The sequence below is a fragment of the Sciurus vulgaris genome, assembly GCF_902686455.1.
Source record: "Sciurus vulgaris genome assembly, chromosome: 7".
Taxonomy (NCBI): Eukaryota; Metazoa; Chordata; class Mammalia; order Rodentia; family Sciuridae; genus Sciurus; species Sciurus vulgaris.
In genome coordinates this window covers 156,482,886-156,506,892 of record NC_136467.1, presented here as the reverse complement: position 1 = coordinate 156,506,892, position 24,007 = coordinate 156,482,886, and the positions used below count along the sequence as shown (strand labels likewise).

The window sequence follows — 24,007 nt, the reverse complement described above, 5'->3', positions numbered from 1 at the left end:
GTAATCAGAGTTAATTACCTTAATAGAACAGTGTCTAGTGAGAAAGTGAAGCTAGCTAAGTTCCTGTAGGAGACTTCTCACTCTCTGGCCTTCCCTTCAAATTCCCCAAGTTTCCTAGGTCAATCACAAAGGGGCCAGCTTTGGAAACACAGAATAAGTCGTTACCCGCTTTCTCAAGATGTCCTTCAAACACAGGGATGTGACACATGATGACCAGCACTGCGGTTTCTGCCTTCTGAGCGTGTTCCTAGCCTGCACCCAGGAGGGACAACAGATCCTAGCTTCACCCAAGATTGTAGGCAGTCCAAGGTCTGGGAAATAACTGACTGCTTTATCCCCTGATGGTTAAACAGAGACTGGGACCCCAGTGGGGTGGACCCTCCCCTTAAGACCAGCCCTGTCCTCTCATGATCTTAACCTCATTGTTTAGAGGGGTTCCTGATGCCTACGATGATGGAAAACACCCTTGGTATGAGAACTGTCTTCATCGCCCACATCCAGGCGGAGTTATGCTGAGGAAGTTCCAGGGAGAACTGTCAGGTGTGATAAATGACGGAAATGGGGGTTCTCCCACCCTTCCTTGTTTTAGAACATTTTCTGTAGAAGTCAGATAATTCTCACTTTTCCTTGCCCCTTTGAGGTGTGTGGACATCTCCTTCAAAGCCAAGAGATGCTCTTGACTGTTCTGGAACTCAGCATGTTTTTCTCCAGGCCCTGGAGTCCTCCTTCAGAGAGGACCAGGAAGCCAGGAGCCTGTCTGCCAGGTCCTGTGGGAGAGGAGTCCTCCGACTTTTCTGGCCACCGAGCTGCACGATGCAATGCCTCCTCTGTCCACAAGGAGCAGCGCACTCACCTTCTGATAAAGGCTAAGTCCACCACAAGGTCAGGTGCATCTCACATGGACTGTGCTTGACAAATGGAGGAGTCAGTCCTCTTCCTGAAGCTGAGCTACACTTTATCTTGAGAAGATGTATTTTCTGGCAAAAAACAGCGACAAGACCAGGGACAGCACCTGGTGCCCTAGGATGTCCCAGCTCAGTCACCGGTCAACAGGAAGCAGGGTCAGCAAGGGCCACAGCAGCTGGGTCCACAGCTGGGGGCCACATCCTGGAGGGAAGCAGGTGTGCACAGGCCACCCACAGCACTGGGGACCCCACAGCAGGAGAGGTGGAGTGGCCCCTGTAACAGGAAAGAGCTCCAGCAACTGCAGCAACTGTCCTCAGGAGAAGGGAATGCAGGCAGACAACGTGAGGGACCTGCAGAATGTGCACGAGACGCAGCAGAGAGGAGGCAGGTGCGCCATAGGAGAGAAATAAACAGCCAAAGTAGCACAGTTGGAGAAGAAGGGGACTGGCTATGGGAGGGGCAAGAGGGAGAGGAAGGTAACCAGAAACAAGCCAAAATCCAAACCTGCCATCCACATTCCAACCCTCCAGAGGAGAAGACGACAAGTGAATGAAACACATGAGGAAAGTGAGAAGGAACTGCTGCGAGCACACCCACAGGAGAGCAGGACACACCACAGAGGAAGGGAGGGGAACGGCCGGCGGACAGGGCTCCATGCAGATCAGGGAGCTTCCTGCTGAGTGAGGGGAGATCTTCACTGCTGTGCCCCCTGCCCTGCTTCCTCCTTCCTGGCTGTCCATTCCCTCAGAGAGCCAGAGCTGTGCTGTCGCACCTTCCTCCTGTGTCCCTCTCCACTCTGACAGCAGAGGGCCTGCTAGTGATCCAGGCAGAGAGAGAGCAGGCTTCCCTCCCACAGCGTTAGGACAGAATGGGAAGCAGAGTCCACGGGTTTTGTGCAGAGGACCAGGTCCAGGTGCTCCCAGGTGGGGTGGATGCTGAGGTCTGCATGCGAGGTGCTCATGGCCCAGGCAGCCCTGATGGGGACTGTGAGACCGTGTGCAGTGGCATCTACTCTGAAGAGGCAGCTCCATAGGTCTCTGCTGGGCATCTGGATCTCAGGGGCCTCAGGACAGTCTGCCCTCAGGACAGTGGCCAACCTACCACCCTCCTGCATACTCTCTGCCTGTGAACCTGGCCTTCCTGACTCAGTCCTGAGGGTAGTCACACCATTCAGTTCTTCCTTCCTTCCTTCCTTCCTTCCTTCCTTCTTTCCTCCCTCCCTCCCTGTCTCCTCCTCCTCCTCCTCCTTCTTCTTCTTCTTCTTCTTCTTCTTCTTCTCTCTCTCTCTCTCTCTCTCTCTCTCTCTCTCTCTCTCTCTCTCTACACTGGGATTGAACTCAGGAGCTCTTCACCTCTCAGCTCCCCCCACACTCTATTTTCAGACAGTGTATCACTCAGTCTTAGGGCCTCACTAAGTTGCTGAGCTGGCCTGGAGCTTGTGATGCTCCTGCCCCATTTCCCAGGTCACTGGGATTATAGGTGTGTGGCACTATACCCAACTTAAAACTTTATTTCTTAAAAAGAAAATAATGCCTCACATGACCTGAATGTAGTAAATAAAATCAGCAGATTCCTTGTTAGAACATATTTATATTTTACACACTGTACCATTGATACCCTTTGTCTCAAAAGGTAATCCCAAATCCTCCACTACAGCATTCAGATGTCATGTCTCCTTAGGATCCTTATCCTCTAAAACTCCTGAGTCCTCCTTTGCCTTTAATTACAGGGAAGGTTTTGAAAAATGTGGAACCTTTTTGTGGAATTTCCCTTCAACTGACTTTTCTCTGAGCTGCAGCTCAGGAGAGGCCATGGGCACAGCAGGGAAGGGCTGAAGGCTGATGGCACTTTCTGGGCCTCCTGCTGCTGGAGAGGCCTCTCTGCCCTGCACTGTCATCCTTTGGTGGCCAGGTCATTTTCTTGGTGTCCAACACATGTGACTGTTGCATTCTTTGGCATGAGTGAGGCATCGGGGAGACACTTCGAGGACATATGGAATTCCTGGGACACCTAAACCCTCACCTACCACCCTTAGCATCCACTGATGGTCTCCTCCTGAAGAAATTACTGTCACGATGTTACCAAGAGATGGTTTTCTAATTTTATTTTCCTTTTTTCCTTTTGTGTTTATTTGTTGGATGATCCATTCAAGTTAGAGCTTCTTCTTTTCTCTGAGTCACTTATTTTCATTGTGGACCTGTGTGCTCTTGGTTGATAGAGAATGTGAGGTCTCTTCATTGACTCAGTGTGATTCCCTGGTTTCCAAAAAAGGGTGGCAGACTCTGCAAGCTGGACCCCTAGTTGGCATGACCATCCCTCTTGGGCCTTCCTTACTGTGTGACATATTAGATACTCCAGTTTCATCTCACCTTTCCCTGAATTAGCCCTTAAACAAGCTCTGTGTTAAACAGCCTGCTTCCTTTGTATCAGAAAATGGTATTTAGAACCCAATCCTGGATGTGAGGTGCATTGAGTAAGTGACATTATTTTCCTGTTCTCATTCCTGAAACATCTTCTCATCTAAATGAGCCAAAGTATTGCTCATCTCCAAGGGCTCACCTTTCACTGATGCACAAGAGATTCCAGTATCTGCTCTGTGCCAAGTGTACCACTGGGTAAGAAAACAGGGTCACATGGGATGAGGGGACTGTGCCTCCTGCCAAGCCCTGTGCTGCTCTCATGGGTGGAGAACCCATGCTCTTCTCAGCTCAGCCCTGAGCCCAACATGTTCATGTCCTTTGATCAGCGACCAGGAGGGCAGCAGAATGAACATATGGAAGGATTATACTTGTCTATAGATGATCACAGATGTGTCCTTGATCTTCACAGCCAGGACTGATGTTCTTAGGGAGGGTTGGGAGGATCCTTCAGAGTTTCTGGGCTCACTTACTGTTTCACATATGAGGAATAAAACAACTGTCCAGGGCTGTAATGTGACCTTAACGTACATAGATGCAGCAAGGTGACTCCATCCTGCCCAGGTGCTGGTTGGGGCTTGTTCTAAAGCAGTGTCCCCAGTGCTGCTCATCAGCACCACATCCCTGTGCCTAGAGAAGGTCTTGAAAATGAGGGGAAGCAGCCCCATTTTGGTTGAACTCTGGACCTCTGGGAAGGGGAAGGGAAGGCCAAGACATGGGAACTCAAATACAGAAGCTTGACTGCTTGTTTACTTTCTCTCTGCACAAACTTCTGTTAAAATAATTAAACCCTAATTAAGCCTGGGATAACTTCTGGGCCCATCAAATGCAGTAATTGTGGAGGGAGAGGGAAAGCCGTCCCCAGGGACTGAGGTTCTGCAGGGCTTTGCTTCTCCCTGACAGGTGTCAACTGTGACAACTGGAGTCCTGGTGGTGGCTCATGGGAGGCAAGAGCTCCACAAACCCAGAGGGTACAAATGGGACCTGGGAAGCTGCCCCTTGTCAGAAGGACCAGCACAGAGCTTGTCTGCAGCCACCCAGGTGAGTGAACCTGAGAGTTGTGGGTTTCTCAAGGTGCCAGGTGACATTTCCTCAGTAGCACAGATCTTACTCTCCCTGTGACTAAGGAAGGGAATTGCTGAGAAGGTCCTGAGCCTTGGGCTTTTGATCTTCCCCTGATCTTTAGTGAAGTATGAGTCCAGAAGGATGCAAGGGACCATATCCCACAGATGTCCCTCCAGAAAGGCTTGGGTGTTTTTGTCCCTGTGTTCAGGATATGATGCCATCAGAGAGCTCTGTGATGGGTCTTGCATAATGTTACTTCCTTGACTTCTTTAAGAAATTAGAAAGGTACAGAACCTCTCAAGTTTCTATAAAAATATTGTTTTCTTCATCCTCCAATTTCTCCTGTATTATAACTCTATCATCATATTTTGCTACAATGATATTAGCACATTTCATTTATGATACATTCCTGTATTTCCATCATGGACCAGTGATCTTTGCATTATGTTGCTAGTTTATAAGTGTGTTTCTGTTTAATTCTGCATCTTCCTTGAATTATTCTTGTTCTCACACACACAATATGATGCCATATTGCAAGTCAATCACATTCCTTGTATACCTGTTTGATGGGGAACTGTGAACAACTATTAAAATTGAAAACTATAGTTGCCTCTTCAAGAAGTCCTAGTGTGCATCACCCAGGCAGGGAGTTACTATAATATGAACTAATTTCCTTTAGTTTTATCCTGGCATATGCAGCAAGGAGCATAAATCTCACCGTTTAATTGAAAAAACCAGATCTGATGGATGAACACATTTGCCTAAGCTGTAGGATATTAGGTCCAGTTGGGGATTGTACCTGTATGAATGCAAAACCTGCCTTTGAAAAGAGTATAGTACCATTTCCCAAGACAATCTGAAATAGAAGTCACACCTCCATCCTCGGACATTCTTCACTTGGGTCAGAAAGACAAACCATTCTGAGGACTCTCACAGCCAGTCTCAATGGTCCTTCTAGGGCACCCTCCTGATGAATTTCACAGGTATCCTCAATGGCTCCTCTAGGGCACCCTCCTTAGGACTCACACAGGTATCCTCAATGGTTCCTCTAGGGCACTCCGTTGAAGACTCTCACAGATATCCTCCATGGTTCTTCTAGGGCACCTCCTGAGGGCTCTTCCTGGTATCCTCCTTGGTTCCCTTAGGGCCCCCTCCTGAGGACTCTCACAGGCAAACTCCATGGTTCATCTAGGGCACCTTCCTGCAGACTCTCATGGGTATCCTCCATGGTTTCTCTAGAACACCCTACTGAGCACTCCCACAGGCAGTCTCAATATTTCCTGCAAGGCACCCTTCTGAAGACTCACACAGGTATCCTCCATGGTTCCTCTAGTGCACTCTCCTGAGTACTCTCAGAGGCAGTCTCCATGGTTCTGTCAGGGCACCCTTCTGAAGACTCTCATAGGTATCCTACATGATACTCTTGGGCTTGCTTCTGAGTACTCTCACAGGCAATCTCAATGGTCCCTCTAGGACAGCCTCCAGAAGAATCTCACAGGTATCATCTGTTTCCTCTAGGGCATCCTCCTGAGAACTTGAAAGGCAGTACCCATGGTCTCTCTAGGACACCCTCCTGAAGAATCTCACCTGTATCATCCATAGTTCTTCTATGGCACACACCCGAGGACTTTCCAAGATAACCTCCATGGTTCCTTTGAGAACTTCCCTGAGGACTCTCACAGGTATCATTATGGTTGCTATAGGATACCCTCCTGATGACTCTCATAGGCAATCTTCATGGTTATTCTAGGGCATCCTTCTTAGTATTCACACAGGTATCCTCAATGGTCCCTCTACGGGATTCCCCTGAAGACTCTCACAGATATACTCAATGGTTTATCTAGGGCACCCTACTAAGGACTCTAAAAGATATCCTCAATGGTTCCTCTAGGACATCCTCCTGAGGACTCTCACAGTCAGGTTCAATGGTCCTTCTAGGGCACCCTCATGATGAATTTCACAGGTATCCTCCATGGTTCCTCTAGGGCACCCTCCTGAAGACTCTAACCAACAGTCTCCATGGTTCTTGTAGGGCACCCTCCTTAGGACTCACACAGTTATTCTCAATGGTTCCTCTATGGCACTCTCCTGAAGACTCAGATACCCTCCTTGGATCATCTAGGGCACCCTACTGAGGACTCTCACTGGTATCCTCCATGGTTCCTCTATGGCACTCCCCTGTTGACACTCACAGGTATCCTCCATGGTTCCTCTAGAGCACCCTCCTGAAGACTCTAAGTGGCAGTCTCCATGGTTTCTGTAGGGCACCTTCCTTAGGACTACACAGTTATTCTCAATGGTTCCTCTATGGCACTTTCCTGAAGACTCTCAGATATCCTCCTTCTTTTATCTAGGGCATCCTCCTGAGGATTTCACTGGTATCATCAATGATTCCTCTAGTGTGCCCTCCAGAAGACTCTCACTGATATCCTTCATGGTTCCTCTAGGGCACTACTCTGAGGACTCTCACACGTATCCTCCAGGGTTCCTCTAGGGAACCAACCGGAACACTATCACAGGAATCATCCATGATTCCTCTAGAGCAACCTCCTGAGGACTCTGGCAGGCATCCTCCATGGATCCTCTAGGGCACACCCTGAAGATTCTCAGAGGCAGTCTCCTTAGTTCCTTTAGGTCACCTTCCTGAAGCCTTTCATAGGTATCATCCATGGTTCTTCTAGGCACACTCCTGAGTACTCTCACAGGCAGCCTCAATAGTTCCTCTAGGGCACCCTCCTGAAGACTCACAGGCAGTCTCAATGGTTCCTCTAGGGCACCCTCCTGAAGACTCACAGGCAGTCTCAATGGTTCCTCTAGGGCACCCTCCTGAAGACTCACAGGCAGTCTCAATGGTTCCTCTAGGGCACCCTCCTGAAGACTCACAGGCAGTCTCAATGGTTCCTCTAGGGCACCCTCCTGAAGACTCACAGGCAGTCTCAATGGTTCCTCTAGGGCACCCTCCTGAAGACTCACAGTCTCAATGGTTCCTCTAGGGCACCCTCCTGAAGACTCACAGGCAGTCTCAATGGTTCCTCTAGGGCACCCTCCTGAAGACTCACAGGCAGTCTCAATGGTTCCTCTAGGGCACCCTCCTGAAGACTCACAGGCAGTCTCAATGGTTCCTCTAGGGCACCCTCCTGAAGACTCTCACAGGCAGTCTCAATTGTTCCTCTAGGGCACCCTACTGAAGACTCACAGGTATCCTCCATGGTTTCTACAGTGCACCCATCTAAAGACTACCCTAGGTATCCTCCATGGTTCCTCTATGGCACCCTCCTGAAGAATCTCACAGGCAGTCTCAGTGGTTCCTCTAGGGTGCCTTCCTGAAGAATCTCACAGGTAACCAACATGGTTCATCCAGAGCACCCTCCTGAAGACTCTCACATGTATCTTCCATGGTTCTTTTAGGGCACTCCCCTGATGACACTCATAGGTATCCTCCATGGTTCCTCTAGGGCACACTCCTGAAGAATCTCACAGCTTTCCTTCATGGTTCCTCTGGTCACCCACATGAAGACTCTCCCAGTCATCCTCTATGGTTCTTCTCAGGCAACCTCCTGAAGATTTTCAAAGGTATCATCCATGGTTCCTCTAGACCACTTCCCTGAGGACTCTCACAGGTATCCTCCACGGTTCCACAGGACAATCTCTTGAAGACTCTCACATTCAAATTCCATGTTTCCTCTTGGACACCCTCCTGAGGACTCACACAGATATCCTCCAAGGTTCCTCTAGGGCACCCTCCTGAGAAATCTCACAGGTATCCTCAATGGTTCCTCTAGCGCACCATCCTGAGCACTCTCACATGTATCCTCCATGTTTCCTCAAGGACACTCTCCTCTGGAGTCTCCCAGGTATCCTCCATGGTTCCTTTAGCGCAATCCTCTGAGTATTTTCACAGCTATCCTCCCTGGATCCTCTAGGGCATCCTCCTGAAGACCCTCACAAGTGTCCTCCGTGGTTCCTCTAGGCCACTCCTCTGAGGACTCCCACAGATATACTCCATGGTTACTCTAGGGAATTCTCCTGAAGATTCTTACAGGTATCTTCCATTGATGCTCTAGGGCACCCTCCTGAGGTCTCTCACCAGCATCCTCCATTTTTCTAGGGCACCCTCCTGAGAATTCTCACAGGTATCCTCCATGGTTCCTCTAGGGCCCTACCCTGAGGACTCTCACACGTATCCTCCATGGTTCCTCTATGGCACTCTCCTGAGGACTCTCACTGGCAGTCTCCATGGCTCCTTTAGGGCACCCTCCTTGGCTGCATCCTGTGGATTACAGTACCTTCTCAGGATGAAGCCTGGCTCCTGGAGGCCTTTGATAGATTCAGCTTTAACTTTGGGAATACCACAAGGAAATGTCATTCAGTCTGTCTTGATTGAGGACTACCAAAAATGCTGAATGTTGTAAACAGAAAGACCACAAAGTCTTTTTGATGTGTACAAGTACAGAATTATAAACTGTCATCAAAGACATAAAACTTGAAATCATAAAAGCAAAATTGAATTTTTACTTTCACCAAAATGGGAGACAGAAAGAATATTCAACAAAATAAAATGTAATAAGGATTTTAAAATTAGATGAATTTTCAAGATGTAAAAGACATTGAAACACAAGAGTTTTTTAAGTTTTTATATGGGGTGTCATATATGAGGTGGGAGGCAGTCAGATCAAACATGAGCCCTTGTGTATTTAGGAATAGAATAATTGAGAATATGTTAGACTAAAATTTTAAAAAATTGAGAAATTCTGATTGGTAGAATTTTAGTGTAGTCGTACATGGATTGAACACAGGAGAGATAGTAAAGATTTGAACATGTATATTGGTTTTGCTAACGTGGACTTCTAAAAATTTGAATTGACTGTTCAGAATTTTGGAGGTTAGTTGTCTAGATGGCATCTGAGGCCATTTAGAATGACCCACTAAGAGTGCCACATAGACTGATATCTACTGCAACAACAACGAAAGAAACCCTGCCACATTTACCTATGTACTGAGTGCTTTTTCACTGTTAAAATTTTTTATGTGAATACTTTTGAAGATACATAGAAATATTGCTGATGCTTCTTCCAGAAAGTTGTTTGCAGCATCCAAGTTTTTCTGCCTACAAAGAATAAAATGATTTTGAACTTTGTCAATGGAGACAATTACTGTCTTTCTCACAGGGCTTTGCATTGTGGGGAACACTTTGTTCTTGTGCATTATATACACATTTTTTAAGCAGTGAGAAGAAATGCATACACATTATTCTCATCCATTGTGGCTTTTACAAACGTGATAACACATTTCGCCAGGGGAATGCCAAGGACAATAGCAGATTTTGCTTTGATGAATTTTCTGTATGACATAGGCTGTAAGATTCTTGGTTACCTGAAGAGGGTGGCCCAGGGCCTGTCCATCAGCACCACCAGTCTCCTCACGGTGGTCCAGGCCGTCACCATCAGTCCCAGAGCCTCCAGGTGGAGGAGGCTGCAGCTCAGGTCTGCATGGAACACGCTTCCCTTGTTGCTCTTCTTCTGGATACTCAATACCTTGAGAAATCTGAACTTACCATTTTACATAAAAAATATCAGCAGCATGAACACATCACAAATTATTAGAAGGGACAACTACTTTTCAGTCAGACAACTGGATAATCGGATGGATTTTTATTGTTCTCATGGTCCTTTGAGATGCTGTGTTTCAGGGTGTCATGGGCTGGGCCAGTGGCTACATGGTGTTCCTCCTCCACAAGCACCACCAGCATGTCCTCCACCTGCAGACCTCCAAGCTACTCTACAGAACTCTGCCTGAAGGAAAGCCTTTCAAAGTGCTCTTCTGTTATTGCTATGCTTTCTTTCCTTTATTGGACAGATGGTTTTATGGCTTTACACCTGAACTTCTCCTTACACAAGGATTCCATAACAGAATATGTTCAAGAATTTCTGCCCCTTGGTTCTGGAATGGTCAGTTCATTTGTGCTAATTCACAGAGGTGGACTTCTGGTTGAATGCAGGCATCTTCATAAGACAGACACTGAGAATGTTAGATTTACTGATCTTTTCAGTAAGTGTGCTTGAATCCTTGTTAGGCTCTTGGTGTGTGTGATGCAAAATCAAGTAAAGGTCGCTGAATTTCAGAGTGGCGCACCCTCACACCACAAAGCTGGAGACTGTCTTCCTCTGTCACACGGGTCACAGGGAGCTGGAGGACCCCTCTTGTCCTCTGTGCCATCCTTCCATAGTGGCTGATGTGAGAGAACTCGTTCACTACCACCACTTCTCCTGGTAAGATGAGAAACAATGTGGAGGATTATATCAAGGGATATATATTACTTATATATTCACCAGTTAACCCAAGAAATTTCCTTCTGGGATGTGGACTTCCAGTTGTACTTGCTCACATAAGACATAAGCTATGAAATTATTGCACTCTCCTATGTTATTTTTAAAACCAATGTCAATATCCAGTAAAAGGACCATTTTACTTATTCATAGCTATTCATGCACCCAAGGTGATTTTGTTAAAGTTGTGAAAGAATGAACAAGTTGAAACCATGTTCATACATATTTATATCCAAGGTGCATGAAGCAATGCAGTATAATAGCATTTAAAATAGAATATAACAATACGTATAATTTGATGCTGTTTATTGAACTTGTGAAAAAACAGCTTCCCCACTGTGTTGATGTGCAATGATGTCTAACATGACTAATGAAAGATCTTTGCAGAGCAATAATATTTAAAATTGAATACAATAATATACGTAATTGCATCTGTCTACTTTACAAACTTCCTCAAGAATGTAAAAGCTTCAAAGACTATAAACCAGGTAAATGGAGGCATAGTAGTGAGCATGCACATATTTCTGTGTGCACTTTCTGACCTACTAATTATTTAAATGCATTTTTAACAGATATATAAGAAGTTAAGGTTGATCACACTTCATGATTGTTTGAAGATGCTGCTTGTTAAAACCTCTTCACTGCCTGGTGCTATTGTCCGGACTTCAACAGTCCACAGCACATCCTGATTCTTAATTAAGTGAAAATATTGTTTTGTATTATTCTTAAATTTCAACCACAAGAAATATTGTATGTAGAACATACAGTTCAGCTAGTGCGATATCTGATTAAGCCTTTGAAACACTTGTGATTTTACTTTACTTATTTCACGTCTCCATACATCAAAACATTAGAATTGATTCATATTTCACTTATAATGATATTCTCCAACTTTATCTATTTGCCCATGAATGCCATAATTTTATTCTCTTTTATGACTGAATAATATTCCAGTGTGTACATATACCACAGTTTCTTTATCCATTCATCTATTGAAGGGCATCTATGTTGGTTCCACAGTCTGGCTATGGTGAATTGAGCAGCTATGAACATTGATGTGGCTGTATCTCTGTAGTATGCTGATTTTAAGTCCTTTGGGTATAGGCCAAGGAGTGGGATAGCTGGATCAAATGGTGGTTCCATTCCATGTTTTCTGAGTAGTCTCCATGTGGGTTTTCAGAGTGGCTGCACTATTTTGCAACCCACCAGCAGTATATGAGTGTACCTTTTTCCTACATCCTTGCCAACACCTATTGTTGTTTATATTCTTGATAATAGCCTTTATAATTGGAGTGAGATGAAATCTTAGGGTAGTTTTAATTTGCAATTCCCTTATTACTAGAGATTTGAATTTTTTTTTCATGTATCTGTTGATTGCTTTGAAATCTTCTGTGAAGGGTCAGCTCATTTCCTTAGCCCATTTATTGATTGGGTTATTTGTATTCTTGCTGTAAAAATTTTCGAGTTCTCTGAAAATTCTGGAGATTACTGCTCTATTTGAAGTAGGTTCAATGAATCAAATAAAAATAATAATAAAAGAACAAAAAAATGAATTGAGGCAGAGTCTTGTGCTTCATTGTCAAGTGTTCTTCTTGAACTCTCCTGTGGTTCTGATTCATTTTGGGATCTTACTGTTCTAGGAGACCATGGCGAAGGCCTCTTCTTTGTGGCTTCATGGCAACATGTCCACACAGATGGTAGCAAGTCATTAATGCTATTATGTCCACTGTGTTGTAATCAGGAGCTTATCTTCTTCTTATAACTGTGGCTTGCTGGAAGACAAGGAGTGTACTTTCCATCCACAGCCGTCTCCCAACAGTGGCATAGAGAGCAGGATAAAGAGTCAGTCCTGAGTAAGTCCTTGGACATGGCCACAAAGGGCAGGAGTGGAAACCCTGGGTGTCAGATGGACGTCAGGTGGAAGTCACACTTAAAGGCTGAGTCATGGCAGGCACAGTGGACACACAGGTACCCCCACCTTCTTAGGAGGGTGAGCAGGAAGAAAAGAAGTTCAAGTACAGCCTGAACCACTTATGAGACCAGTTTCCAAAATGAAGAACAAAACAGGTGGGGCTGTAGCACAATGAGAATTTGCCCTTAGTTTCAATCTCTAGCACCTAAGTTTAAAAAAAACAAAAACAAAAGAATTTTCTTTATGAAGAACAAATGACTGAGCATTAAACATTGAGGAAATGAACACAGAGAGTATTTGTCATTCTTGGAAAAATTAAATTTGTATTGCAGATTCACCCCCTAAAGCAGTGAGATTCTGCTTCCCACTGAAGTGCTGGAACTGAGTTAGGGAAATTTAAAAACCATGTGGAATTATCAGAAGAAATAATTGAAAAGAAAAAGGCACATGATTAAAATTTTTCCATATCCAAGAGAGAGGGAGCCAGGAAACACACCTTGAAATAGTGATCTTCGAAACCCTGACTGGTCTTCCTGGATCTCATTGATCTTGGAAGTCCTGACTGATCTCCCTCACTGGTTTCTCCATACACCTGCTAAATGTTTAATATCCAAAACATAAGAAACTCATGCAGCCTTAAAAACTAAAATTACAAGTAGCCTAGTAAGGAAAGGTCAAAGAACCTGAGCTGGTATTTTTCCAAGAAGGACTTAAAATGTCCAGCAGATATGTGATCAGGTGTCCATCTGGGAAATGCAAATGAAAACCCCCAAAAGACACCTCCTCATGCCTGAGAGGTTGACTCTTGTCTAATAGGACATAAAAGTGTTAGTGAGGTGGGTGTGGAGAAAATAAATGATGTGATATATGAAAAAGTGACCAGGTAGTTTTGTTCATGGGAATATCAATTCCATGGTCATTATGGAAAACTGCATGGAAATTCCACAAAGAATTAAAACTGTAGACAAATTTCCCTGGGCAAAGAGAGCAAAGCAGGATGAATCGTCACTGTTATAGAACTCCAAGTTCACAATCAAGCTGTAGTAATCAGAGCAGCATGGTGTTAGAATAAAAAAGATGCGTACACTGATGGACCCAGTAGAAAGCCTGAAAGCAGATGCACAGATCTGCAGCCAGCTGATCTTCAACGAAGCTGCCGAGAAGAGGCAGGAGGGAAAGAGCCTTTTCAATACAATGTCGCTGGCCACAGTGCATATTCACCTGGAGAAGAAAGAACTAGACTCTTCTCTTATAACTTAAAATCAATTCAAAATAGACTAAAGACTTAAACAGAAGACCAGAAAGCAGATGGCTAGTCCTAAAACTGAGGAGAAAGACCTAGGACACTGGAGTGGTCAGGAATCTTTCAAGAGGACACCAAGAGAACAGGAAATGCAAGCAGAAAGGAACAGATCTGCATTAGACAAAAACACTTCTGAAAAGCAAGAGAAACAATCGGCAGGGCGCATGAACAATGCACAGAATGGCTTAGAATATTTGCAATGAATACACCTCGCAGAAGTTTAATAATTTATATATATAAAACCACATGAATAATAAAATTCAACATCATGATGTACGGGTGTCGCTCGCTGGTAGAGGGCTTATGAACCACGTGAAAGACCCTGGGTTCTATTGCAAACACTGCAACAAACAAACAAAAGACTAACAATCAAGTGAAAGAAACATAAGCATTTGAAGAGCTATACATGTATGCCCTGATTTGAACATTATACAGAAACATCACTATGCATCCCATAAATATGGTCATTGTATGTGTGAATTAAATAAAGAAGTGGATAAAAGGAAAAGAAGTGAGTTACTGGGGTTTGAACCCAGGAGTGCCTAACCACTGAGCCACATCCAAGCACTTTTTTCTCTTTATTCTGAGACAGGGTCTCACTGAGCTTCTTGGGGTCTCGCTAAGTTGCTGAGGTTGGTCTTGAACTTGCAACCCTCCTGCCTCAGCCTCCCAAACCACTGGGATTAGAGTCATGCACCATCATGCCTGGCTGAGACTGGCCCTTCCAATCCTCTCTCTCAAGGATCATGGAGAGGTCAGCGTCTATTCCTAAAGTGAGGACATCCACAGGAGGAAGCTGGTCTAAGTGGCCTTAGCCATCATTGCTGTTTTTCAAAGGAGAAATAGTAAGAGAATCTAAATAGTTGTTGTGCTGATCTCTGAGGGATCCCGGGACAAGTGCTCCTGGAGGAAGGCTGGGCTGCCCGAGGAGATTTCCTTAGATGACCCATCGTTGAAGGATTCTGTGCTTAGGACTGGCAGAAAAGTCTTGCACGCTGTTCATACATGAGCCCATGCCAAGTGAGGCTCCAGAGCAGGTCCCACTGCAAGACCGGGATCCTAGTCAGCGTGAGCTAGACTCCATGTGGTACCACACGTCCAAACACACTCCACTCCTGGGTGCATCTACAGAGATCAAATAAAAAGTAAAAAGTAAAAACCCAAAGAGTGAAATAGAATAAGACCTGTGTATTCTCCTGCAGTAATAATGACATGTATAGAGAAAGCAATCCTGTCCACAAACCAAATGTGGAGATAAATGTCTTAGCACAATGTTTCCTCATAAGAAAGTGGATATTTACATGATTTATAAAATATTATCAGGCCAATGCGTGTGAGAAATAAGATATAGAACAGCCTGTGAATAGAAAAGCCCGTGATGCAGGCTCAGTGATGTTTCCACGTACGAGGGGATGTTGATATCACCTCTTTAGAGAAACAAACAGGCAAAACCTGCGCTTGCCTGAGGCGCCTGCTGCATGCTCATGGCATACTGCTGTCTGCAGCGGACGTCATAAGCATGGCCACCTGGTTCGCGGACGGAGAAAGGATGGAAAGTCGGCACCTTAGCTGAAGCTGGAAACCATGACGTCACAACATGTGACACCTGCACGGAAACAAAGCCAAAGGAACACCCAGAATGACTGCTCTGCCTTCACATTCAGTGCGCCAAGAGTGAAGAGGAAGGAACCCCTCCAAGCTGAAGTCGCTAACGTGAGCGTACTCACTTCCTGCCAGTCTTGCTTTCTCCATGACATGAACGATGACCATACCGATTCTACGATATCTCTGAACATAGTGGTTTAATAGAATCGTGAAGAGATCCTAGTAAAACCGGGAGAGCAGCCATCACCTATTGCTCAGGAAGCTGAAAAGACTGTTCAACCCTCTGGCGAATTCTCTATGGAAATAGGTCCGAATAATGAAGAACATCAGAGCCATTTAATAAACAGAAATGGATGGCGTCCTCAAATAAACCAGTGTGAGCAGAGCTGGTGAGCGACACAGAGTGCAGCACAGTAGCAGGAGGAGAGCAGAGCCCAGGGGATAATGCAGACATGCCCACCTACAGTCACGGTAGGACTGCAGAGTCCAGGAGATGATGCAGAGCTGCCAACGTCCAGACACAGGAGTACTGCAGAGTCCAGGGGATGATGCAGACATGCCCACCTACAGTCACGGTAGGACTGCAGAGTCCAGGAGATGATACAGAGCTGCCCACGTCCAGACACAGGAGTACTGCAGAGTCCAGGGGATGATGCAGACCTGGTAATGTCCACTCACAGGGGACTGCAGAGCCCAGGGAATTGTACAGACCATCCAAGAAACAGTCACAAGAGGACTGTGGAGCCCAGGGGATGGTACAGACCTGCCCACATCCAGTCACAGAAAAACTGCAGAGCCCAGGGTATCATGCAAACTTGCCCATGTCCACACAGAGGATGACAGAGTCCAGGAAATAATGCAGAACCAACCAGGTCCTGTGACAGGAAGACTGCAGAGCCTGGGAAATTATGGAGACCTGCCCACATCCACTCACAGGTGGACTGCAGAGAACAGGGGATTATGCAGCCCTGCCAACATCCAGTCACAGGACTACTACAGAGCCCACAGGATGATTCGGACCCAACCACATCCAGTGATGGGAGAACTGCAGAGCCCAGGGGATCAAGCAGACCCACCCAGGTGCTGTCACAGGACAATGGCCAAGCCCGGGGGATGATGCACACCCTCCCAAGTCCAGTGACAGGAGGACTACAGAGCCCAGGTAATGACACAGTCTAACCACATCAAGTCACAGGAGGACTACAGAGCAGAGGGTATGATGCAGACCTGTCCACGTCCAGTCACAGCTGGACTACAAAGCCAAGGGAATTATGCAGATCTGCTCACGTAAAACCACAGGAGGACGGTCAACCCCAAAGAATGATGCAGTCCTACCCACATCAAGTCAAAGGAGGACTGCAGAGCCCAGGGGATGATGGATACCTGCCCATGTCCAGTCACAGAAGGACTGCAGAGGACATGGGATGATGTAGACCTGCCCCAGTCCCAGTTCAGGACTGCAGAGCCCAGGGGATGATAAAGACCCGCCCATGACCAGTCACAGGAGGACAGCAGAGTCCAGGGGATGATGCGGACCTGCTCATGACCAGTCACAGGAGGACAGCAGAGCCCAGGGGATGATGCGGACCCGCCCATGACCAGTCACAGGAGGACAGCAGAGTCCAGGGGATGATGCAGACCCGCCCATGACCAGTCACAGGAGAACAGCAGAGTCCAGGGGATGATGCGGACCCGCCCATGACCAGTCACAGGAGGACAGCAGAGTCCAGGGGATGATGAGGACCCACCCATGACCAGTCACAGGAGGACAGGAGAGCCCAGGGGATGATGCAGACCCGCCCATGACCAGTCACAGGAGGACAGCAGAGCCCAGGGGATGATGCAGAGCCCAGGGGATGATGCGGACCCGCCCATGACCAGTCAAAGGAGGACAGCAGAGCCCAGAGGATGATGCAGACCCACCCATGACCAGTCACAGGAGGAGAGCAGAGCCCAGGGGATGATGAAGACCCACCCATGACCAGTCACAGGAGGACTGCAGAGCCCAGGGGATGATGTGGACCTGCCCATGTCCAGTCACAGAGCCCAGAGGATCATGCTGACCTGTTGGCGTCCAGGACCCCCGTTCTGTGGCCATCTGTGCTATCCTGGTGCCTTGGGGTCTCATGTCTAAAATGCAGTACAAAGAGCCCCCTGGCACACAGGGTGATTTTGACTCTCACACTGGGGCACTTGTCACCAAGCCAGGACACGAGGCAGCAGGAAAAACAGGACACAGGAGTCACCTTTCCCTGACCCTCCCCACCTCGCTGACTTACTGCCTGGATTTCTCTCTGAGCAGGTGCAAACCTCTACCTACACTTTCCCAGGTAAAATGACAGCCCTTCCTCAAGTCAGAAGACTAGACTGCAACCTTGTAAACGTGTTCATTCTGCATTTACTGGAGATCACCGGCATTTGTTTAGTTTGGTCATCACGTCTTTTTAACAGCAGATGATTTGTAACTTGGATCAAATCCCCAGTTAAACTCCTTTCCTGCTGCACAAACTAGCAGGCAGGCTCTGATCTTCATGATCCTACATCTAAAGGGGCCCCAGGGGACACAGTTCTGGGTCTTAAAACTGGTGAGAGCAGGACACAGCTTTTACAAGGATTCATGTACCTCTCAAGGGTGTAAAAATGCAATTTTTGCATTTCTAAACAAAATTAAAAAGTGACCAACAAAAATGCTACTTACTGCACCAGTGCTTGAGTCAGCTTTTTCCTGCTGTGACCAAATGACCTGACCAGCACAACCATGGAGGAGGAAGAGTTTATTTGAGGGCTCACAGTTTCAGAGGTCTTAATGCATAGAAGGTTGTCTCCATTCCTCAAGGCTCGAGGTGATGCAGAACCTCATGGCAGAAGAGTATGACAGAGGGAAGCAGCTCACATCATCAGGAAGCAGAAGGACTCCACTCTCCAGATACAAAATATATACCCAAAGCCACGCCCTGATTCCCACCTCTGCCAGCCACACCCACCACCTCAGTTACCACTGTTCATCCCTAACAGGGGTTAAATCACTCATTGGGTTCAGAGTCTCAGAACACCATCACCTGTCCTCTGAACCTTCATGCATTGTCTCGCACCTGAGCTTTTGAGGGACACTCGTACACAAACCGTAACAGCCAGGGACAATTAATTACTGCTTTATCTCACTTTGTGTTTAGCCGTAAACCCCTCACAAGAACCTGAGTGCCTGAAGCCCCTGCCCACCTGGGTTTTCTCTCACAACTAGGGAGGTGACTCAGGTGGCTCTTCCATTTGTGGCACAGGACTTTGGCCTCTGTCGTGCGCCTGGGGTGCCTCTAGGTAGTGAGGACACAGTCACGCAGGACAGAGGAGGCTCAGGGAACAGGAGCCCGCCTCCCAGGCCAGCCCAGGCTGCTCTTGGTTCTGAAGGGACAATGCTGCTCTCCCCTGTGGGAGCCTTCCTGTCTAGCAGATCCAGGCTTTGCTGAGCCATGGGACACAGAGGCCTGACTCCCAGGAGCTGGCAACCATGAGAGACTGCTCCAGATCGCCCCAGAGTAGGTGGCTCCTGTGCAGGTGGCTTAGCATCAGTGGATATGCTAGTTCCCTAAGCACATGGCTGCCCCAGCTCCACCCCACCCTGATCCTCACAGAAGCAGCCCCACCCAGTCCCAGAACCTTTACCTGTGGGACTATAAATAAACTTAAATGTGGGGCTTCTCCTCATTTTTGGAGGCCAGATCTGGCATTGAGCAATCTGTCACACACTCTTCCATTTGAAGAGTATTGGTTCTGTTTATTGATTAGATAAGTTTATTAGTTCTAAATGCATCCCTGGCACCATCGCGCTCTGAAAGAAACTCTCCCCCTCATCCATGCAGGACGTGGAAAACCCCCACACTCCCCTCTCACCTCAGCCCTGTGCTCACATTCATTTCCACCCCTCTGCACCAGGGGCTTGCACATGCCCCTTGAGGGTAGAATGAACACTGGACAGGAGGATCACACAAGAGCCCCGAGGACTCGTAAGGCAGGGTGGGTTTGATCAGGGTGGGCAGCCCATCTAGTTGTCCAGTCACATTTATCATTTAATGCACAAATACTAAAGCAACAACGTGGCAAAGACCTTGAGCTGCTGACGCACACAGGTTGAGCAGGGGGTCTGTCCTGTCCACATCCATGCTTGGGACTCTCAGAAAGCAGGGTCCCAAGGGCTGGTCATCTATTATTTTTCTGAGTGTAAAGAAGGACTGAGGAAGAAGGGAAGCTACTCAGTCCATTCCTCAGAATCTGGTCCCGTCTGGTTCACAGCATGGAACTTTGGAAACATTGGAGAAGGCGGGAGATACTGAAGCACTAGTACAAATGATGGGCTAGTGGTTCCTGTCTCACTGCACACCATTCTACTAAAACAGTCAGCTTTAATCAAGACTGAGATCACCTCTGAGCCCAAGAAATGCAGTAATTGTGGAGGGAGAGGGAAAGTCGTCCTCCAGGGACTGAGATTCTGCAGGGCTTTGCTTCTCCCTGCCAGGTGTCAACTGTGACAACTGGAGTCCTGGTGGTGGCTCATGGGAGGCAAGAGCTCCACTAAGCCAGAGGGTACAAATGGGACCTGGGAAGCTGCCCCTTGTCAGAAGGACCAGCACAGAGCTTGTCTGCAGCACAACCATCAAGGTGAGTGGGTCTGAATTGACCTGAGGTTCTGGTTTGCCCACAGGCACATGTGACAGTCCCTCAGCAGCACAGACCTTACTCTGTCTGACTGAGCAAGCGGGTTGCTGAGAGGGTCTGACCCTCAGGATCTTTCCTCTTCTCCTGTACCTGAAGGTAGCACCTGGGCCAGGAAGAAGGAGGGGTCGTTTACAGCTGAGGTCTCTGTAGACGTGCAGGAGCTTCTTTATCCCCATGTACAGGGAGTGGATTCATGGAGAGCTCTGCAGTGGGTCCTGAAGACAGAAAGACAGAAGTGCTGTCGGGCATCCAGGAAAACTCAGACTTCCTCAGCCTCCATTTGCCCTGCTTTATGACTCTGTCAGCTCCTCAGTTTTCACGTAAGTTTGGACACCAGTTTCTCCAGACACCGTTTTAGCTCCTGCATTACATTGGTGTGACCTGAAGTGCACAGCATTGCCTGTTTGGAAGTGTCCCTTCTGCTGCCGTAGTGAGCTCTGTGTGTGCAAGTCAGCTTCACTACATGCCTCTTGCAGGTTCAATGAACAACAACTGTCGTTTCAAATCAGTTCCTCTTGTGAGGATTTCTGCTGATTTTTCAGTCTGTTACTATAGTTTGAGGCTTCACGCTTTTAACTAAGTCCAGTACTAGGCAGCAGGGAGCGGTAAATTTCCTTGAGTTTCTTGAAAGAACTGGGCATAGGATGGACGTGCTCACTGGTCTAACCTGTTGGGTGTGGGTCCAGGTGGGGCATTACACGCCTACCTAACCACTGGAAAAGACCCTCAAGGAGGAGCAATCCTCATTTTTTCTAGGGACCCTCCTTGGCTGCATCCCCTGGTTATCTGATTTTCTGAGAAAAGACTGGTTCCTCGAAGCCTTTGCCTGATCATCTCTAACTGCTGGTATTCTATCTGCAAGGTTATACAGCTTGATTTTCTATTGAAGATCGAAAAATACAACTGATTATTTGTAAAGAGTGAAATCATAAAGTCATTTTGGTGTTCAAAAGTTTAGAAATATAAAGGTATTGTCATCAAAGATATAAAACTCGCAAAGGTAAAGGTATAATGGGAGTTTCTTTTTATTGTGATAACTGCCATGCCCCCTTTTCTTTTGGTCCTGGGACGTGAACCCAGAAGTGCTTCACCACTGAGCTACATCTCCAGGTCCCCTCCACCATTTTTTTAAATTGTAAACAAATGGGATACATGTTGTTTCTCTGTTTGTACATGAAGTAAAGACGTACCATTTGTGTAATCATAAATTTACATAAATTTACATACATAGTTTGATTCATTCTGTTATTTTTTCCCTTCCCGCCCCTCCAACCCCTCTTTTCCCTCTATACAGTCCTTCCTTCCTCCATTCTTACCACCATCCTTAACCCCAACCCTAAACCTAACCCTAACCCTAACACTAACCCCTCCCACCCCCATTATGTGTCATCATCTGCTTATCAGTGAGATCATTTGTCCTTTGGTTTTTTGAGATTGGCTTATCTCACTTAGCATGATATTCTCCAATTTCATCCATTTGCCTGCAAATGCCATCATTTTATCATTCTTTATTGCTGAGTAATATTCCATTGTATATATATACCACAATTTCTTTATCCATTCATCAATTGAAGGACATCTAGGTTGGTTCCACAGTCTGGCTACTGTGAACTGAGCAGCTATGAACATTGATGTGGCTGTATCTCTGTAGTATGCTGATTTTAAGTCCTTTGGGTATAGGCCGAGGAATGGGATAGCTGGGTCAAATGGTGGTTCCATTCCATGCTTTCTGAGGAATCAAATGGGAGTTTCTTAGATGAACAAAAATGAAAGTTAGAAAGGAATATAAAACAAAATGAAAGATGGTATGGATTTTTAACTAGCTGAAATTACAAAATGTTAAAGATATTGAAGCAACATCATTCTAAAAGTATCTGTGTATAAGGTTTGGGGAAGGTAGTCAGACCAAACATCAGCTCCTGGCTCTTCGGATTATATAACTGAGAATATGTTAAAATGAAATAAAAGAGAGAGAAATTCTTGCTTGGGGAATTGCGGTTTTGTGCATTTGCACACAGGTTGAACACAGGAAGGATATTATGAATTTAATGACTAGATTGGTTTGTTAACATGCAGTTTTGAAAGCATTCTGGGTTGAAAGTTTAGATTTTTGAATTTTAGTCTTCAAGATGTCATCTGAAACTACATAGAATGACATACAAAGAGTGCCACAGGAACACTAATATGTCTTGGGACAAAAATCAGCACCGTTACATAAACCCTGACTATTCCTACACTCTATAAAATTGCTGATACGAAATACTTTTGCAGATACATATCATCATCACTCTTGCTTCTTTCAGAAGTTGGAAGTTGCTGCATCCACGTTTTTCTGCCTATGAAGTAAGCAATGGTTTTGAATCTTACCAAGGGAATGATCTTCATGTTTGCAACAGGACTTGGCATTGTGGGGAACATCTTTGTCCTTGTGAACTATATGTGCTTGTTTAGAAGCACTATGAAATCTGTGCAGCTTCTTCTCATCCATTTGGCTTTTACAAATACAATAACACTTGTGACAAAAGGAATCACAAGGACAATATCCATTTTTGTGTTAATAAACCTCATGGATACGGCAGGCTGTAAGATTTTGATTTACCTCAGTAGGGTGGCCCGTGGCCTGTCCATCAGCACCACCAGTCTTCTCACGGTGGTCCAGGCCGTCACCATCAGTCTCAGAACCTCCAGATGGAGGTGGATGCAGCCCAGGTCTGCCTGGCACATCCTTCCCTTATTGCTATTCTTCTGGATTCTCAATTCCTTGATAAGCATGAACTTACCATTTTACATCAAACTTATCAGCAACATGAACATATCAAATATCAGTAAAAACAATGATTACTGTTATTTTGAATCAGAAAACAGGACAATCAGATGGATTTTTATTATTCTCATGGTCCTTCGAGATGCTGTGCTCCAGGGTGTCATGGGCTGGGCCAGTGGCCACATGGTCTTCCTCCTCCACAAGCACCACCAGCATGTCCTCTACCTGCAGACCTCCAAGCTCCTCTACAGAACTCCCCCTGAGATGAAGGCTGCTCAAAGTGTTCTCCTTCTGATGTTCTGTTATCTCTTCTTCTATTGGGCAGATTGTTTTATTTCTTTGTATTTGACTTTCTCATTAGGGACAGATTCCATTGCAAATGGTCTTCATGAATTTCTCACCATTGGTTATGCAATTGTGAGCCCATTTTTGCAGATTCACAGAGACGGACTGTTTGCTACTTGTTGGTTTGCTCAGTGAGAAGGAAAGATATGGAGAAAATACCTATGTCATTGATCCTTTCATTAATTTGAAAGAACTCTAAATTGTGTTATACTGTGTTTTAAACAGAATTAAGGCAAAGTAGCTTTGATATTCTGGATTTAATTTCAAAAATAAAAATCCTGGTGTCCTGCAGCCTAGAGCTGACCCAAAAGTCACAGAAACCTGTAGCGATTCAGAAATCTCTGCTGCAAGGTGCCCCTCAGCTGGTGCCTGTGATCCTGGTCTTCTGAGACCTGCCTTTCACCAGCACTGCCCCAGTAGGGAGCAGGATAACCATTATATACCTTATTCTAAATTGATAGTGCTGACCCTTTGATCCAAGAATTCCATTTCTAGGACCCAATCCAACCATATACTTGCTTTTTGAGAATTATAGCAGGAAAATCCTACATTCCACTGTTGATTACTTCAGAAACACACTTACATACTAGCCAAAGGAGTACCTCTTTGTTATTTGAAAATACACATGAGTGTCCTTTCATAGAAAGGGATTAT

At 46.0% G+C, this 24,007-nt stretch overlaps 1 protein-coding gene and 1 pseudogene across 2 annotated transcripts in view; both read left to right on the top strand.

Annotated features, from left to right (window-relative positions):
• LOC306667001 (putative vomeronasal receptor-like protein 4) overlaps positions 1–23,363 on the top strand; it is a gene marked incomplete at its 5' end in the record, with an annotated part of 178,812 nt that extends 155,449 nt beyond the window's left edge. The window contains one exon of the mRNA XM_079149240.1: positions 23,185–23,363. Within this exon, the coding sequence (XP_079005366.1) occupies positions 23,185–23,276 (92 nt within the window). The 3' untranslated portion in view covers positions 23,277–23,363. The remainder of the gene's footprint in view (positions 1–23,184) is intronic.
• Positions 9,720–10,626, top strand: LOC306667002 (vomeronasal type-1 receptor 4-like; annotated as a pseudogene). The gene is made up of 2 exons: positions 9,720–10,336; positions 10,615–10,626. The product of its transcript is annotated as a vomeronasal type-1 receptor 4-like (transcript).
• Positions 23,364–24,007: the final 644 nt, after the last annotated feature.